The sequence below is a fragment of the Rhineura floridana genome, chromosome 17 (genome assembly GCF_030035675.1).
Source record: "Rhineura floridana isolate rRhiFlo1 chromosome 17, rRhiFlo1.hap2, whole genome shotgun sequence".
In the NCBI taxonomy this organism is placed as follows: domain Eukaryota; kingdom Metazoa; phylum Chordata; class Lepidosauria; order Squamata; family Rhineuridae; genus Rhineura; species Rhineura floridana.
In genome coordinates this window covers 21,211,695-21,230,914 of record NC_084496.1, presented here as the reverse complement: position 1 = coordinate 21,230,914, position 19,220 = coordinate 21,211,695, and the positions used below count along the sequence as shown (strand labels likewise).

Genomic DNA, 19,220 nt, shown 5'->3' with positions numbered 1-19,220 from the left:
TATTTATCCTGGATGGGATAGGGAATAAGAGTTGCTTCATAGGGTATATACTTCCCCAGGGTAAATGTTATCAATTAGGAATAAAGCAACCCTTTGTGTATTCCTAAAGAAAAGAAAATGTGGGTCAAAATGATTACGTTAAGCAAAGTTACACAAATTCTACTTACTAGGGGAGGAGTGACAATACCCTCTCTTTCTAAAACATCAATGAAATCCAAGCCCTCTGTTTACCTGTATGCTATACAGGAATTCCATATACTTTCAAGCTTATCTTTAAATGTGTTTTACTAATAAGGAAGCTAAATTCCATATCCAATATAAAATCTCATATTTGCATGAAATGCAAAGGGGGGTGGGGGCCATTCTGGAACTATAAAAAAAAAAGCCTTGGACCTCTGTGGCAGAATATATGAAAGTGAATGAGCACATTCACTTTAGCAAGAGAAGAATTAAGACGTTTTATTACATCAGTTCATACTGTAATCTGTGAGATCCTTGTGTTTTTTTTTAAAAAAAAATATTCTGTAGTCCTATAAATCAGGAGTGACGAACCTGTAGCCCTCCAGAAAAGTATGGCCAATGGGAGCTGTAATTCAGCAAGATCTGGAGAGCCAGAGGTTCCCCACAGCTGCTAGATTTGGCAGTAGGTCCTACTGAACTCAGTGGAGCTTACTTCTGAGTAGACATGTATAGGCTAGCACTTAAAAAATTCTAATGCCAACTTGGACAATAACACTGAGATGAAAGGAAGACAACAGAAACCATTTCCAGGAGTGGAACCAACACCAACATGGAGTACAAACATTCATTTTATTTTTCTACTGTCCCATCTGGCTGCTGTGGTTTTGTGCATCTTCTATATTATCTTTGTTTGTTGATTGCTTGGGAGTTCTGTATTTTGCCCAAGGGTGTGGCGTTTCTTCTGCTGCCATCCACTTCAGCCACTGGAAGTAGTAGGCTCGAAAGCCATCAATTTTCTCCAGGTAACGGTCCTTTTGTTTGTACTGCAAGAGGAAAAGGAATAGAATTAACATTTTGTAAGAGCAGGAGAAGCTTGCTTCCACTCTAAAGAGTTAGAAACTGCTTCTTAAAACTTGTCAGAAGCTACATCATCTTTTTGCTGCTTCCACAGGGAAGGTATGGATGAGGTTACTACAGAGAGAAGGCACAAGCTAGTGCTTAACTTTCTCCCACCGGAATCAATGGGATCCAGCACGGTATAGTGGTTAGTGTGTTGGATTCCAAATCCCCATCTGGCCATGAAGCTCACTGGGTGACCTTGCAGCACTCATTCTAGTCTACATCACAGGGTCGTTGCGAGGATAAAATGTGGTAGGAGGGGAACTATGTATGCCACCACAAACTCCTTGGAGGGACAGAATCAGTCTCGAAGTGTTGCTCTTCCAGGTCTAGCTGCTATCAGCTGTGTTTGGTAGACTTGAAGGCACAATGAGAAACCTGAAACTGCTGGCCTAACTTTATTGCATGTATAGCCCACCCTTTGTCAAATGGCCCCACGGCAGAAATACATAGCATAAAAAAAACACAGTAACATTTCTACAGGAATAAAATGTGGAAATTTGATTGCATAATTGGTGGTAGCTGTGCTAAAACAAGTGATAAATAGGCACATCTGTCTGAATCACAGGATCAAAACTCCATACCCTGTCCCAAAGGTGTGGGTAAAAAGGTATGTCTTCAGCTGTGAACTTAAAGTTACGAACATTGGTGGCAGACACACCCCAGAACATGCAAAAAGGCGACCTTTATCTGATTTAAGGTATAATTTCTGTTCTCCAGATACTGTATAATTACCTTGGTGTCAAATACTTAGCATAAATAGAGCGGTTTAGGCTGCAGTCCAATACACTACTCTTCCCCAACCTGGTGCCCTCAGATGTTCTGGACTACAACTCCCATTATCCCTGACCGCTGGGCCTGATGCGAGTTGCAGTCCAAATAGCTGGAGGGGACTAGATTGGAGAAGGCTGACACACCCTTAGCTAGGAGTAGCCCCTTTGAACACAGTGGGACTTACATCTGAGTAAACATGCAACGGTTTGTAGAGAACTACAACGGTGTTCAAATAATTTAGCACACAACCTCAGGTTCCTAACTTTTCATACTGCGCATAAGTCAGTCTTGTAGAGGCTGGGAAAATTGTTTTGCAGGAAAATTGTTACCTTACCCTATCAAAGTGAGGAGGATACTGGGCTGCAAACTCCAGCTGACGCAGGACAACTTCATTTGGAGGAACTTGGTTTTTACTCATGTCTATGAGGATCTTGATGAGGTAGGCATAGTTGAGTCTCTTCACGGCGGCATTTATAAGTGCACCGTAGATGTGTACGTTGGGATTTACTCCAGACCGCTGAAAAACACAGGCCCAAACCATAAGACAAAGGCAACTCTGAAGTTCTTACACACTTGCGTCTCTAAGAGTCGCACACAGCCTTAGGAGTCTGAAGATGTCAATATTACTAAAGTATGATGTGCGGATTCACTCAAGAGATCGTAAAAGCAATATAGCACACAGGGTCTGGTGTTCTAGTGAAGAAGTAAGACTAGGAACATTTTAATTCAGTGGTGCATTACTCACCACTGCCTCTGGAGGCTCAAGGAACACTCCTTAATTTATATTAAATGTAAATGTACTGCCTTCAAGTTGATTCCGACTTATGGCAACCCTATGAAGAGGGTTTTCATGAGGCTGATAGGCAGTGACTGGCCCAAGGTCACCCAGTGAGCTTCATGGCTGTGTGGGGATTCGAACCCTGGACTCTCAGGTTGTAGTCTAACACCTTAACCACTGCACCACTTACAAGCAGCATTCTCAAATGTTTTCACCTTGCACTTTGAATTCACAAAAAATGAAAAGAAAACCCTTGAAACCTGCTTTTTTGTGTCTTCTGCCACCTTATTTTTCCACTTATCTCTATTTGCAAAGGCTTAACTGCCTTTCCTTTCTACAGTTTTTAAAAAATATTTAAGTATTGATAATCGACACTTCCACAAATACATCAGGGCAGAATACCAATATATAAAAATAAAATTAGAAAAGTCATAAAATGTCATGAAATACAAAATGTTAAAAAGACAATACTAAACTGCAAAGGCCTATCGAAACAGTATGGTTTTCAAAGGACGTCTAAAAGAAGAGAGAGAAATTGAGATCCTAGGAATCTGATCACTGCAGTGATACTGGCGTTTTGACTACTAGTGGAAGTGGTAAAATAAACGTCTTTCTCCCTTGAGCAGAGTGCTAACACTTCTGAAACTGATCGGACCAAAAGGGGGCGGGGGAAATTGCACATTGTACAACCAAATCAGTATGGTGTTATGGTTAAGGTGTTGGATTAGGACCTGGGAGACCAGAGTTCAAATCTCCCATCAGCCATGAAGCTTGCTGGGTGACCACTGCCTTTCAGCCTAACCTACCTTCACAGAGTTTCTGTGAGGATAAAATGGAGAGGGAGAAAAACCACATACGCCATTTTGAGCTCCTGGGAGGAACTGTGGGGTTTAAATGGAATCATAAATAAACAAACCAATTGCTATGGCCACCAATAGGGGCTAATAGCAAAGTTGGGCTGAGAAGACGAGAATCGCTGATGTGAACAGGCCTCAGGATGTGTAGCCATCAAAATCACCAGGTCCGCCACAAGCTAAACAGCTCCAAAAGCTCGACCTTCCTGTACCTTCATGTCTGAGAGTAACTGCAATCCATCTTTCTGTTTGCGGCAGGCTATTGCCAAGTTGCAAAACGTCTGTAGATTGGGTGATAGTCCCTCCTTCAGCAGGAGGGGCAGCAGGCTCTGTAAATACACCAAGGCACACAGGTCAGGCCGGATCAATTCCCTGTTCAAGTTCATGCTGAGAAAAGGTGAAACGTGTATAAATGAAGGAAACTGAACAAGTCTGCATCCTGACCTACACCAGGATACATTCGGGAAAAAGGCAGATCAGGATCTACCACTAGGTTGGCAAGGGTTTCTGATTCTCAGTTGTCCAACTACTAAAATGCGGTGTTTGGGTTGCTGAAAAAGAACATGGTGGGGCAGGGGAAGCAGAAGGTGTTTTGTGTAACCATGAACGTGTGAGCTTGGTTCCAGCTAGGGTTACCAGGTTCATGGCCTGAGACTGATCCTGTATCTTTAGAAGAGAAAGTCAGCCAAGTGCAGGTATTCTTGCAACCCTGTAATGGGAAAAACCACAAGGTGGAATTCTCCCTCCCCCCTGCACAACTTTTAAAGATACAGAAGACATCTTGGAGGCTGGGCCTGGCAACCAAGAGGCCTTCTGTACCTTTAGTAGTTGTGCAGGGGGAAGGGAGAATTCCACCTTGTGGTTTTTCCCATTACAGGGTTGCAAGAACAGCTGCACTTGGCTGACTTTCTCTTCTCCTAAAGATACAGGATCAGTCTCAGGCCATGGACCCGGCAACCTTAGTTCCAGCACTGACTACAAATTCCTGGGCTAAGCATGTGCTCAAGAGGCAGAGGAACCCAGAAAGCTGCCTTATACAGAGTCAAGCCCACTGCTCCATCTAGCTCAACATGTCTATGCTCAGTGGCAGCAGGTCTCCAGAGTTTCAGGCAGGAGACATGTTAATGGGCATTTAGGTATATTTATGTAGAGTTACCCACAAGTAGGCTCCCTTCCCCCCCCCCTTTGCCCAACAGCATCCCATGTGCTTATATCAGCTGCATGACAGGCAGATATTCAGCATCCTTATTTCCTTGCATTTCCACGCTGGAAAGAAAATCTCCGCCACCCGTTTGGACTTTCTACTTGCCTTGCGAGCCATTAAAGGCACAGATCCCGGACCAAGGGAGAGCGGGGAAATGGCAACCCTGCCTGCTGAAAAGGACCAAGTCATCAGTATATTTGCTCTCAATGATCTTCCAAGGGAATAATACGACTGATTCATATTGTCATTTTTAATTTGGTGGCAATTCATTTATTTATTCATAGCACTTTTACCCTGCCTGTTGTTATGAAGGCTCTCCAAGAGGCCTGCAAGCAACAGGAGCAGAGGAAGTTGCCCTATACTAGATAGATAGATAAATCGTTGACCAAAAAGAAATACAATATTACAACATACATATAACAAATTCTGACATCAAACACTTTCATAAAACTTTTAACTAGCACCATTCTTTTTTCATTACTTTTAAAAGATTCATTTAGGTTAAAATTATTGACTAAGTACCCCTGTTGTCTACACATTGTTTCCTGCGTCGAATGGCTAATTCGCAGAATTTCGCAACCTTTTCAGTTACGTCAGGGGAATGATCATCCAATAAAAACTCTTCATAAAATATATCCATTCTACCTGGTATAGGATCTATACTGTGTCAGGCTACTGGTTCATCAAGCTCAGTATTGTCTACACTGACAGGCAGCAGCTCTTCTGGCTTTCAGGCAGGGTTTTCTCCCAGTCCTACCTGGAGAGGCTGAAGACTGAACCTGGGACCTTCTGCATGTCTTTGGGGCATATCCATGTACCTGTGCCACTATGTTGCTAGTTCTAGTAGAAAACCAATGCAGACCCCACAAGCCTGAAGTCCACCTACCCTTGACCTACACAGATTAAAACACCCATGATCCTACCTTTGCTCCCTCCAGATCTCCTTGTTTGCTCTTCTTCCTCAACAAAGTATTAAAAAAAGTTAGATCTGGTTTCACGTTGTTGTCTTCCATTGCAGTCAGCAAAGACGACTCTGACTGGCTGTTGGGCTCCACCAACTCAGCCAGCAGCGTGAAAGTTTTAATATTGGACGCCACGTTGTCATCCTTCATTTTCTTTAAGAAACCCTCCATGTCCCCCATAAGAGCCAGTCTGTCGGAGGCTGTGGCCACGGTCCCTAAGAAAACCACATTTTTGTTTGGGACCTGCGAGTCCAGCAAGTTGGGGAAGTTATATGAGGCTCTGGAAAAACACACAGAGTTCGCTTCTGTAGAATCTGGAGCCTGCGGGCTTTGATCAGAGATCACCAATTCCCTGGGTATAGTGGAATCTGATGAAGAAGAAATCTCACCAGTCTTTGCATTTGCATGATCATTGCTTATACCTTTGCTTTTTTGGCTAAAGAATTGCTTCTCCGGCATTCTGTACTCCTCCAGGAACACACGCTTTTCCAACATTTCCACATCCAACTGCACTGCAGTTCCAGTACCTGTTTCCTTTCCTGTCCGACCCTTCGCCTTCTGGTGTTTCCTACCAGCCTCCAGCCTCAAGACAGCTGGGCTTTCCTCAGAGGTTCTTAGTAACAAATCAGAAGCTACAAGGGGGTCACCAAGGCCACACTCTCTGGCAGCGTTGAGCATCAAGTTGTAGCTGTAACTGTCGGGTTTTATGTTCAGTTTAATCATCTGCTGCCAAACCTGTTTTAGGAAGGGAAAGGTCAGGGCAGAGAAAAATGAACTCTGGACAACTGAACTCCATGTCGGTGGTTCCCAAACTTTTTCTCCCCATGGACCACTTGAAAATTGCTGATGGTCTTGGCGGGCCACTTAATTATTTTTCTGCCTGTTGTAACAATTGTAATGAGTGGTGTTAGATGCTGTATGATTTTTTGTTTGTATTTTTATTGCTTCTTTTATTTCTCATATTGCATTTTATTCGTATTACTATTTGCATTCCACAGAATTCAAACAGTAATACCATCGAATACAATATAAGAAATAAAAGAAGCAATAAGAATACAATTAAAAATCCATATGAATTTTTAATGTGGACATTTGCAGATGAGGTGTTGTGCTGATGGGAAAGAGAGGCACAGCGGTTGATTCTAAACAGATTCTCTCAGCAAGAAGGCTCATGGCATTGAATGGAGCTTTCCTAGGACTCCAGCCTGGAAGACAGCAACCCTTTCGAAGCCACTTAGCAGCTCAGTTTGCACAGCATGGCAAGCCCTAGTAAACAGTGTATACTGTGAACACAACAGGCTCATCTGTGTTCCTCCTCCCTTACGGCATGCAGGAAAAACAAACCAAAATTCCTGGTATAGCATTATGTCCAAAATAGGGCTCATGGTATGTTCAGCTCTGAACAAGCTTAGGTTCCCCAAGCCCAGGTTTATTCTTGGCCTACTCATCAAAGTTTATTTGGAGCGAAACAAACCACGATCCCTGGTTTGGCCATAATGCTAAACCAGTTGTGGTTTGCTTTTCCTGTGGGCTGGCAGGTAACAGCTGTGTTTTTCCCCTACCAATAATAATAATAATAATGATGATGATGATGATGATGACGACGATGCATTCAAGGTAAACTATTAACTATGGATTACCATGACGTACGAACTAGGCCAGTGAGTACATAGTGAACTGGGACTTAAACCCACATCTACTTCCAGAACTATGCTGGGCAACACAGTGATCAACCCTATTGTGCCTCCTAAACCATTGCATTTACAACAACATTTACTATTGCATGTGTGTGGCTGGATATTCATGTAGAAGAGTAGTCTGAAGCCCCCATGTAGCATTATCTCCAATGAAGGGCACAGCTGCTAGTTTTAACATAATCATGCTGAAAAACTGAAAATGACAGAGGGGAATACATTCTCTTTTGTATTTCTTGTGAGGCTAGCACTCTGCTAAAGCTGAGCAGGGTCAGGTCTGGTCGGTGCCTGGATGGGAGACCACTTGGGAACCATATGTAAGCCGCCTTGGGTTTCTATGATGAAAAGAAAGGCGGGGTATAAACGTAATAAATAAATAAACAACCCAGAACTGATAGCACTTCCTCACAATCATTAGTATAATTACCTAGAAGTATTTGGCTCTAGTTCTATAACATACAACCAGAGGAAGCGACAGCTTCAGAAAAACAGCCTGAACAAATGCAAGTCTGAAGCTCCTTGTTAAATTTGCACCACTGTAAAAAAAGAAAGTAACAAACGGACCTGCAAGGCATAGCGAAACCCATTTTCTCTGTCTTTTATGCATCCCATGAGCAGGAAGTTGAAAGTATCTGTGGTGACCCTATGGCCTTTGTGGACAATTTCCTAAACAAAAGGGGAGTGGAGAAATACAGTAATTTTACATCTATTCCGCAACAGAGAGCTTTTACGAAGTATTAGCTCTTTGGCAGCCCAAATAAGTTATGTCTGGAAAACAGATCCCTCTCTTTAAATTTTTTTTTAAAAAACCGGGAAAGTCCAGGCACGACACTTTCTTTTTCTTTAAAAGAAACAACCTTCATTATTCTGTATAGATCCAGTATCGAGACAGCTACTATTGTTTCACCACTGCATTTTTTCCTCTTTTGTAGTGATTTAAAGTGGTTTCTTGGTCTTTCTGCCAAATAACTTATCTTAAATAATTTATCTTTGCAGAAATGAGAAAAAAGAAAAGGGGTAATAAGATCAAAAATCTGTTTTGGTTCAGGAAAAAATAAAGATCACATGGAGAGACACGAACCACGGTTTCAAGTTAAATGTTCATCAGTGCTATAGTCATAGATGACAACTCACAAACACTGTAATTGAGGTCAGCGTGGGGTAGGGTTGCCAGGCTCAGGGCCTGAGACTGATCCTGTATCTTTCGGAGAAGAGAAAGTCAGCCAAGTGCAGCTGTTCTTGCAACCCTGTAATGGGAAAAACCACAAGGTGGAATTCTCCCTTCCCCCTGCACAACTTTTAAAGATACAGAAGACCTCTTGGTTGCCAGGCCCTGCCTCCAAGACGTCTTCTGTATCTTTAAAAGTTGTGCAGGGGGAAGGGGGAATTCTACCTTGTGGTTTTTCCCATTACAGGGTTGCAAGAACACCTGCACTTGGCTGACCTTCTCTTCTCCTAAAGGTACAGGATCAGTCTCAGGCCACGAACCTGGTAACCCTAGCGTGGGGAACTGGGAGAACTAGTGACATTCATGGACTTCAGGTAAGAAAATGCCACATGCTGCCTAAATCTTGTGGTTGGAACCAATACTTCCAGTACTTCCTAGCTCTCTCAATTATATGTTATATAACTCTCTCAGTTATATGTTCTCTGTTTCAAACAAGACCAAAAACCAGCAGAAGATAGTCCTCAGTTTGTAACGTTTGGCCCTCTGGATGTTGCTGAACCACAATTTCCATCAACCCTAGCAAGCAGGGCCAACTGCTAGGGATTATGCGAGCTGTAGTTTGGCAACATCTGGAAGGCTACACATTCCCCAGACCTGGTTTACAAGAATGACCCATCAGGACTGCTGCAGTTTATCAATTTTTTTAGGGGGGGGGAGGTGATAAGTCTGTGGTCTATCAGAAATTTGTCTGCAGTGACTATTGCTCAGATTGGGTATCTGTTAAAATCAACATAAGGCTGCAATCCTTGTCTACTCAGAAGTAAGCTCCATTGAATTCAGTGGGGCTTACTCCCAGGTAAGTGTGTATTGGATTGCAGCCTACATTATTTCAAAGCATTTTGAAAGCCTGGGATCAGAAATAACAACACTGTCCTAAGCCCAACGCTTTCATTCCACCCCTGCCTTGCCCCAATGTTTCATAACATTAATTCCTCTCACTTCTGCACTGTTTGTATTTTGCAGCAGGGTAATGTTGTTACCCTGAAATTTTTTGATAGGGTTTTACACTGAGTTCACAAAATGTAGTTATACTATTTACTTACTTATCAAGATTTATATGCCACCTTTTTGTTCCACAGCACAGAAAGCAACTTTCATTAAAAATACACACACACAATCCAAAATTTATACCAAAAGCGTCTTTACCTTCAATATATCAAAGCACATCCGGAGATCTGAACAGAAGGCACAGACTTTCAACAGGGAATGGTATGTGATTAGGTTGAGCTCCACATTTTTGTTCAGTAATTGTTGTCGCAACTTCAGTGCACTCTGCAGGCCCGAGTCTTTCCAGGGTGACTCTGCGCAGGCGTTGAACAGGGCTGTGTATGTGGCGTCAGTCGGAGTCAAGCCTCGCTTTTTCATCTACCTCCCAATAAAACAGCGATCGATCAGCTTCATAAAAACACTCAAAGAAAACATCATTCTTCCAGTTATACGTATCAGGACTATGAATGGTACTCTGAATGTATTAGAATAGGAGTTCCCAAAGCGTGATCCGCAGACCACCAGTAACCCGTGAGCTTCATTCAGGTGGTCTGTGGTGGGGACCATGCGGAGTGGCATAGTTACAATTGTGAGAAGAACGGCAGGTACAGGAGCTGCTCTGTCATTCTTAGAACCCAGCAGTCAACCCAGAAGGTGAGCGGGATGGACCAGAAGTGACAGGGGGAGGAGGCTGTGCCTTCCTCACAGGAATAGAACTACGGGTGGTGGCAACACAAGGGAAAATCTGGTGCAGGTAAAAGCTGACCAGGTACTTTAATAATAATAATAATAATAATAATAATAATAATAATAATATTATGTTGCTTGATACCCGAAGGTCCCCAAGTGACTTACACAATGTTAAAACAAAAACAAATAGTATAAAAAGATAACAAAATGATAGCAATAGCACCCCCAGGCAGCCACAGGAAGGTTTGGCACTGTTAAAACAAAACATCATCTCAATCTATCAAATGCCTGGGAGAAAAGATGTATCTTTACCTGGCACCAAATATATGACAATGACAGCGCCAGGCAAACCTCACTGGGGAGCATATTCCAGAGAAGGGAAGCCACAAGTGAAAAGGCTCTCTCCCTTGTCACCACCCTCTGAGCCTCCCTCAGAGAGGGGACCTGGGCAAGGGCCTCAGAGGAAAATCTAAGGATCTGGGTAGGTTCATATCGGGAGAGGTATTCCAGAAGATATTGGGGTTCTGAGCCATAAAGAGCTTTATGGGTCAAAACCAACACTTCAAAGGAGTGGAGAGAATCTAGCACAGCACATTACATTTGCTAAACAACAGGCAGAAAAACCATTAAGTAGTTGGCCAAGACTCTCAGCAATGTTCATGTGGTCCAGGTGAGTGGGTGAATTGGGAACTACTGTATTAGAACGCACAGGAGTCAAGAGGATTTGTATACTGGGTGCAAATAACATTTATAATATTTTGCGGTTATCACAGACTTCCAGTACAAAGTGCCAAGAGCCAAACTCCCAGAGCACTAGGATACCAGAGTCATTATTGGATGGGAGAATTTAATAGGGATTGGATGACAGGGATTCTAATTTTAGAAAAAGTAAACAATGCAAGGCAAACGTCAGCCCACTGCTGTCCTGTTAACCTTTAATTGCAAAAGGTTCACTGCCAATACCTTCACACTCCTCGTATTTCTTCTCTTGTATGCTGTTCAATCAACCCAAAAAATGAAAATTCCACATGGTTGTGCAATTCCTAGAGCAAACAAATTCAGCACACAAACATGCTGAATGTTTGAGATTTCTTGCCACTTAGAAACTTGGGACAAAGAAACAACCTGGCTGCTGGCAAATGGGCTGCTTGCCGAATGAAGGGGAGAAGCCACTTGTGATTTGCTTCTGGTTTAGCTAGTGCATGGGGAATCTGTGGCTCTCCAGTTGTTGCTGGACTACACCTCCTATCATTCCTGCCCACGCTAGTCAGGCTGGCTGGGGCTGATGGGAGTTGGAGTCTAACAACATCTGGAAGGCCACAGGATTCCTCGTCCCTGAGGTACAGGGAGGACACTAGCTGGATCAGAAGCAGCAGAAGAAATTCATGTGCCTTTCCCCATGTGAATGAAAGGTACCCCAAATACCTCTTCAGTGGTACCTCTTCATTTGTCTCCTCCGTGGCACCAGGTCTTCTCCTAGTTCAGGGATGGGGAACCTGGGGATCGCCAGATGTTAGCGGACTCTCAACTTCCATCAGCCCTAGCCAGCAAGGATAACAGAGATTCTGGGAGTTGTAGTCCAGCAGCATCTAGAAGGCCACAGCTTCCCCGCCCTTGGTTTGACACACAAAAACTCCCTGGCTCGATTTCCTGACAGCAACACTTTCCCTCATCTGAAAGAAATGTGGCCTTGAGTATACTTACATCATTATAGAGCTTGAATGCCTTCTTCACGTAGCCAGTTCTGCCGCATCCACCCATCAGCACTGTGTAGTTGCTCTCCTCTGGCTGGAGACGTTCCTCCTTCAGCATCTGGATCTCAAAGAGGTCCAAAGCCTCTGCCAGCTAGAGTGATGAGAGGGCAACCGTGAGGAGTCAGCAGGAACAGTTGTGTGTGTGGGGGACTTTTTCCAACCCTAACAGGCAATGTTCTGGGGACACGATTGGTAGGGCCAGAGGCAAAAGTAGGTGGAGCAATGGACGCATTAAGAACGTAAGAAGAGCTTGCTGGCCCATCTAATCCTGCATCCTGTTCTCACAAGCAAGAGCACTCTCTCCTCTTGCAGTTTCCCACAACTGGTATTTGGAAGCATATCGCTTCCGACTATGGAAGCAGAGCGTAACCATCATGGCTAATAGCCACCGATAGCCTTCTCCTCCATGAATTTGTCTACTCCTCTTTGAAAGCAATCCAAGCTGGTGGCCATCACTGCCCCCTGATGGGAGCAAATTCCATCGTTTAGCTGTGTGCTGCATGAAGAATTACTTTCTTTTGTCTGTCCTGAATCTTCCAACATTCAGCTTCATGGGATGTCCATGAGTTCTAGTACTATGAGAGAAAAACTTTTCTCTGTCCACTCTCTCCAGGCCATGCATAATTTTATAGGCTTCCATCGCATCATCTCTTACTTGCCTTTTCTCTAAGCTAAAAAGCCCCAAACGCTGCGCCCATTCTTTATTTCTTAGCTTGGTACAGTGGGCCTCATTTCCTGTCACACAGGTTAGAGGTTTCTATGCGAGCACTCACACATAAATACATCTGGGCAAGCAAAAGGCATTATCACAGTTAAAGACACAATCCAGCCAGGCAAAGGCACTGGGGTGAGGGGTGTGTGGCCTGGGGAAGAATACCGAGGGCCAGATATGAGAGGCCTGGAGGGCCACATTCAGACGCCAGGCCTGAGGTTCCCCACCTCAATGCTAAAGTGACACACGCATGCTTTCTTTTCTCTATAGCATTTAGCTATTTGTTAAAAATGCCCAAGAATGTAGTCACTTTTGGACAGGGAGACAACCCACCCCTCTCTGTTGTGAGGCTTGGAAAGGGAAGATGGATGGGGATACAGCAGGTCACCTTCTAACACAAACACGCCTATTACTTGGGACAGTTTGGGAGGTTTACTCCTTTTCACACCCACATATTTACTTACGGATGTATAAATGCATTCATTGCCGTTCTGCCTGAAAGGCACCAAAGGCAGTATACAATGCATGGAAGGACATAAAAACAACATGAAAAACTTCCAGATCAACCACAAAAACGACACAAAAGGGAGCTGCTAAAAGACTTGTGCATCAGTTTAAAACGCCCAGAGGGAAAAATAAATGTTTTCACGTTGCACCTAAATTTGATCAATGAAAGTGCTTGGCAGGCCTCCCTGGGTGGCTAGAACTTCATTCGTCACTGAGAACGAACGTAGCCGGAGGACAACAAACATCAGCTCCACTGTCCCCATCTATGCAACGGCATGTTCAAGGGGGGCTGTGTGGCCTCAACAGCCGATAAATTTTATTCTCTTATTCCATTTATGTCCCACATTTCCTCCAAAGAACATAAGGTGGCACTGAAACATGGCTTTCCCCTCCTGCTTTTATCCTCACAACAACCCTGTGAGGTAGGTTAGTCTGAGAGACAGTGTGTGGCCCAAGGTCCCTCAGGGAGCTTCACGGCCAAGTGGGGATTTGAACCTTGGTCTCCCAGGTGCCAGTCTGACACTCTGACCGCTACACCACCACTGGCAGGGTTTGCAAAGTACTGTGCACAGGGCTTTGTGTATGCCGCTGATATGGTGTCGGGTGGAGTGCAGGTGGGCTTGGTTTGACCAAAATGTCCTGGCAGGCCTAATGAGGCCTGCAGGGTGGAGGATCCTGACTCCTGATCCAGCCCAATATTGTCTACTACTCTGACTAACAGAGTCTTGGCAGAATCTCTGGCAGAGGTCTTACCATCACTTGTCATTCCTGACCTTTTGAAGTGGAGATACTGGGAACTGAACCTGTGACCATCTGCATGCAAAGCAGGAGGTCTACCCTGCCACTGAGCTCTGGTCTTTCAATAGCTAGGCAATTCCATTCTGTACGCTTACAATAAGAAGAGTTGAGATAATGACCTTATCTTCCTTTATCAATGTCTTACACCGCAAGAAATACCAGTACGGAGTGTTCCTGGGACCTTGTCTGGGTTTTGGTTCCAGATCTTCTTCTTCCTCCACCTCCTGGGTTTTGAGTTGTAAGTTGTGAAATTCTGCAGTAGCTTTGTGAAAAAACTGTCTAGAAGAAAACTTTTGAGACAACATCCCAAAGCCTTCCTCGGATTCCTCTTCTTCTTTGTTGGCTGCTTCAGAGATGCTGTCAGACTGTCTCTCTTTCAGATCCCTACTGTGTAACTTGTAAACCACTGGGGATGAGCTAAAAGGCCTCAGCCTCAGAAATCTGAGTCGATGTGGTGGGTTTCTGAGCCCTGCCAGGTATTCCTTTGGAACTGAGCACAATCTGCAAATGGAACATGCCCAAGGATAGAAAGAGCTTCTCCCAGTAAAAACCCCCACAGAGAAATGATGGGACATCAGCTGCAAAGCCATCGTGATAACAGCTTTCTTCACTTCGTCATCTGATTAGACAGCCATCTCCTAAAATCCAAAATAATTTTGATTATTTTATTTTTTAAAAAATGTATATTCTTACTTCGGATTTTTTTTTAAATCTTGCAGTGGCTTCTATTAAACATTAAAACAATAGGATATCAAAATTAAAACAAGATCACAGAAAATTAACACAGTGATGATCAAATCATCACATTACATTGGGGACAGGGAGCCTGTAGCCCTCCAGATCCTGTTGGACTCCCAGCTCCCATCATCCCCAGCCAGCATGGCCAGTTCAGAGTCCTGCAACATCTGGAGGGCCAATGGTTCTCCATGCCTGCATTAGATCAAGGACTCTTGAGGACTGGGCTAATTATCCCACTGTTGTCACCCTTTCCAGGGCATCCAACCTACTTCTACGTGGTTTTTCTTCATGCAGACCAAGAACAGAGGGTGACAGAAATGTCTGCAAAAATTTTAGGAGGTGCCATTAGAATAAGATCTATAATGGTACCTTGAGTTTTAATCCTTTACAATTCCTTTTTTATAAGTTGTTAGTTCTACTTAGCCATCTCTCTTATGTTGGATTGTGGATTTATCAATTTTACTGATTGGAATCTTATAGAAATGTTAGAATCCTGGCAGGAAATCTGATTAAGTTGTATATTTGCTTTTTATTGCTTTTATTGTATACATTTCAATTGCAATTGCAATGGCTCGTAGATAATGCAAATAAAGGATTTGATTTGATCAAGGACTCATAAAATGAAACAGAACTAAACTAAACCATACAAGAAAGCAGGGGCACTAAAACAATTGATTGCAAAAGCCTTGTTTAATGAGCTGGGGTTTGACTTAGCACAAGAAAGCCCAACCTTCAACGCTGCATTCTTCCATAAAGTTGGTACAAAAACGGAAAAAGCCATGCTCCTAGTAACTGCAGAAAGGCAGTGACGGCCACCAACTTAGATGGCTTTAAAAGAGGATTAGACAAGTTCATGGAGGATGAGGTCATCAGTGGCTACTAGCTGCAATGGCTACGCTCTGCCTCCATGGTCAGAGGCAGCATGCCTCTAAATATTAGTAGCTAGAAACTGCAGGAGGGGAGAGTGCTGTCGCACGCAGGTCCTGCTTGTGGGCTCCTCATAGGCATCTGGTTGGCCACTGTGAGAGCTGGTGGTGGACTAAATGGGCCACTGACCTGATCCAGCAGGCTCTTATGTTCACTGGGTACAGGCACATACAGCAAAAGAGCCTCAGATGTTGAGCAGAGCTCATATAATGGAACAAACAGTCCTTAATGTACTCAAATCCAAAGGCATTTGAGACTTCTTTTGTTCACAGCATAATTTTATGCATACTGCTTAGAAAAAGGTTCCACCGAGTTCACTGGAGCTCACTCCCATATAGGTGGGCATGGGCTGCCTTCAAGTCGATCCCAACTTATGGCGACCCTATGAACAGGGTCTTCATGTTAAGCTGTATTCAGAGGTGCTTTACCATTGCCTTCTTCTGAGGCTGAGAGGCAGTGACTGGCCCAAGGTCACCCAGTCAGCTTCATGGCTGTGTGGGGATTCGAACCCTGGTCTCCCAGGTCGTAGTCCCACATTCTAACCACTATGCCACACTGGAAGTATTAGTTACACAGCTTAAATGGCCCTTTTGAGACTCTTGATTATATTGCATTTTGCAGATTAGCTTGTTCCTGCTTTTAGGCTGTCTTTTCTTTTTTCTTTTTGAATTGCTTTGTGCTATACTGATTGTATGTAAGCACCTTGTGTATTTTTTTAAAAAGGCAAGGTATAAGACAAGTATTAATAGATCTGAGCCCTGAAACAAACAGGCAATCAACGCATGTCATACAATATCAGAGTAATAAGTTTTAATTGGCCAGCTGCAGTCTGCAATTTGGTGACAGCATTTTGCAAAATAAGTAAAAAATAAACTAGGTATTGTCACATTGATAAGAGTACTGAATTGGCACCAGGTGTAAAATACCTCCAACCTTGGACCAAAATTAGGTAGCAACAGAGTCTAAAAGTCAACTATACAAGGTTGCTGCATTATGATTCAGACAAAAGCTGGATCATAAAGTGAGGCTGCTGGTTAGTAGTGGTGGCGCTCCATTCCGGAATTCCCTCCCTCCCAGGGAAGATCTCCTGGCATATGTTTAAAACTTTACTATCTTTTGGGAGCCAGACAAAGAACTTTATTATTATTATTACTGCAATATTTTTACTGTTATCTGCTATTCAGTCCATTTTATTTTATTTTGTTACTATCCAGTTCATTTTTATTACATAAGCTGCCCTAAGAATATTTACACTGAGATATAGAAATGCATGGCTGGAATAAAGTAACGTTTTAAACATTATTTAAAAATAATTAGTGGGTTCCAACAGTGGTAGCACCCCAGGCTTTGGAATATCTTCTCTAAAGAAGTATGTCTGGCACCTCCTTTACAGTGTTCTCAGCACCAGGTCAAGATCTTTTTACCCACACCTTTTAATTAATATACTCCCTTGGTCTGTAATTTGTGCTGTCTTTCATTATGGTTACTAATGTTGGCATTTTACTGCCTTGTATTAGATCTTTATTAAAGCTGCAATCCAGTACACACTTACTTAGGAGTGATACTCATTGAACTCCTTAGGTCTTAAGACATGCAGAGAATTGTGCTTTTATTTTTTGGGGGGTGGGTGGGTGGAAATGTATATCCAATGCTAGTCCTCCTCAGATTAGAAAGCAATGGACATGACTAGGTCCCATTAATTTCAATGGGTCTAGTCTAAGTCACTCTTTATTCTGTTCTATTGTACACTGCCCTGAAATCTGTTCTGATGAAGGGTGGTACAGAAATATTTTAAACGACTGAAGTTTCTCAGATTTATTTATTCATTGTAGATTTATTTAATGCATTCATACACCGCTTTTCAGGCAGAACTCACAAAGCCGTTTACATAAGATTATTACAACAATAAGGAATGGTTTTTTTTTTTAAAGTTACAATAAAATGGAAAAGGCACTTGATTAAGAAGAATCTGTGACTGCTTCTCCTCCTCTCCCCTCAGGTCAAGATGGGTCTACTGCAGATGCCCGTGATGACAGCTGGGGACAGAGGGAGGGGCCGCTATGGCAGGAGGAGAGACCACATCCAGAGTTTGGGGGTCATTCTTGACTCCCAGCTATCCATGGAGGCACAGGTAGCAGCTGTTAGTCGGGCAGCGCTTTACCAACTTCACCTCATTCGTAGGATACACCAATACCTCCCAAGCCACCTGCTCCCTATTGCGGTACAAAGTCTGGTTCCGGCCGGACTATTGTAATGCGTTATATGTGGGTCTCCCCTGGAGAACGGTCCGTAAGCTGCAGCTAGTGCAGAATGCGGTGGCTCGCCTGATTAAGGGCCGCCGTCACCGTGATCATATTACCCCAGTACTTAAGGAACTGCATTGGCTACCGGTGGTTGCTAGGGCCAAATTTAAGATCCTGGCTTTAATTTTCAAGGCGCTCCATGAGGCTGGCCCACTTTACCTAAAGAGTTGCCTCCACTCGCACCAGGGGTGTCGGCATACAAGATCGTCCTTGAATGGTTTGCTTATTCCCCCAACAAAAGCAGCGAGATTGGGGAGGACACGGTCCAGAGCTTTTTCAGTAGTGGCTCCCTCACTTTGGAATTCTTTGCCAACTGACCTCCGTCAGGCCCCTTCCTTATTATGCTTTCGTCAGGCCTTGAAAACCTGGCTCTTTAACCAGGCTTGGGAAGGGGGTTAGGGTGGCAGAGGTAGTTCCATGGGGGTTTATTCAGTTTTTAAATTTTATACTGTTTAGTTTTTGAATTGTTTTTACATGGATTGTATTGTATTTTGTTGTACGTCGCCCAGAGTGGCAGATTAACCTCTGCCAGATAGGTGTCTAACAACTATAATAAATAAATAAATAAATAAATAAATAAATAAATAAATGGTGACAGTTTCTCAGCTACTTCTCCCCTCAGGTCAAGATGGTTCATTTGAATCAAGAAACGCCCCTCCCTCCTCTCCGGGGTGGGCAGCTGGAGGGGAGACCAGGCACTAGAGAAGTCTACAGCTTCTCTAGATATGGCGAATCTACGTATCTCTTTAAGCCGCTGGACTACAACTCCCATCATCCCTGGCCGTTGACCACCTTGGCTGAGGCTGATGGGAGTCGGAGTCCAACAACATCCGGAGGCCCACAAGCTTCCCACCAATGTTTTAAAGAGGTGGGATCTCTGGGACCCCCTTTGCCTATCAGGGTGCGGCGAAAGGGAGAAGGCGCCCCTCCTCCTCTCTAATCGTATCTAAAAACAACAACCTTCTCATCACCCCCACAACCGTCGCTCACCCGTTCACGTTCTCTCTCCACGCGCGAGCTCTTCAGAACTCTCATTCTCCACATGTCTCACTAAAGGGGCGGAGCTTCTCGTTCGACAAACAGTCCCTGGGGCCCCGAGTAGGCGCTGATTGGTTCGTTTTTTCTCCGTCCTCTTCCTCGTCCAACCATAACATGCCCCTGCCTCTTTAAAGTTCTGGACGCCCTTATCGGCTGTGCGAGGAAGAAGGTTTTTTTTTTACTGATCTAGTA

General features: G+C 43.8%; 1 protein-coding gene across 2 annotated transcripts; it reads right to left on the bottom strand.

The window, feature by feature from the left end:
• Positions 1-791: 791 nt before the first annotated feature.
• PTCD1 (pentatricopeptide repeat domain 1) lies at positions 792-19,197 on the bottom strand. Of its 2 annotated transcripts, XM_061599241.1 has the most exons (9): positions 18,981-19,197; positions 14,142-14,660; positions 11,956-12,096; positions 9,721-9,939; positions 7,911-8,012; positions 5,614-6,387; positions 3,699-3,815; positions 2,189-2,371; positions 792-1,004 (listed from the first exon to the last, which is right to left on the bottom strand). In XM_061599241.1, exons 2-9 carry the CDS (start codon positions 14,610-14,612, stop codon positions 819-821), a joined length of 2,193 nt encoding a protein of 730 aa, XP_061455225.1. In that variant the 5' UTR covers positions 14,613-14,660; positions 18,981-19,197; the 3' UTR covers positions 792-818. The 2 variants fall into 2 exon arrangements, with proteins under 2 accessions (XP_061455225.1, XP_061455226.1); XM_061599242.1 differs by lacking the exon at positions 7,911-8,012.
• Positions 19,198-19,220: the final 23 nt, after the last annotated feature.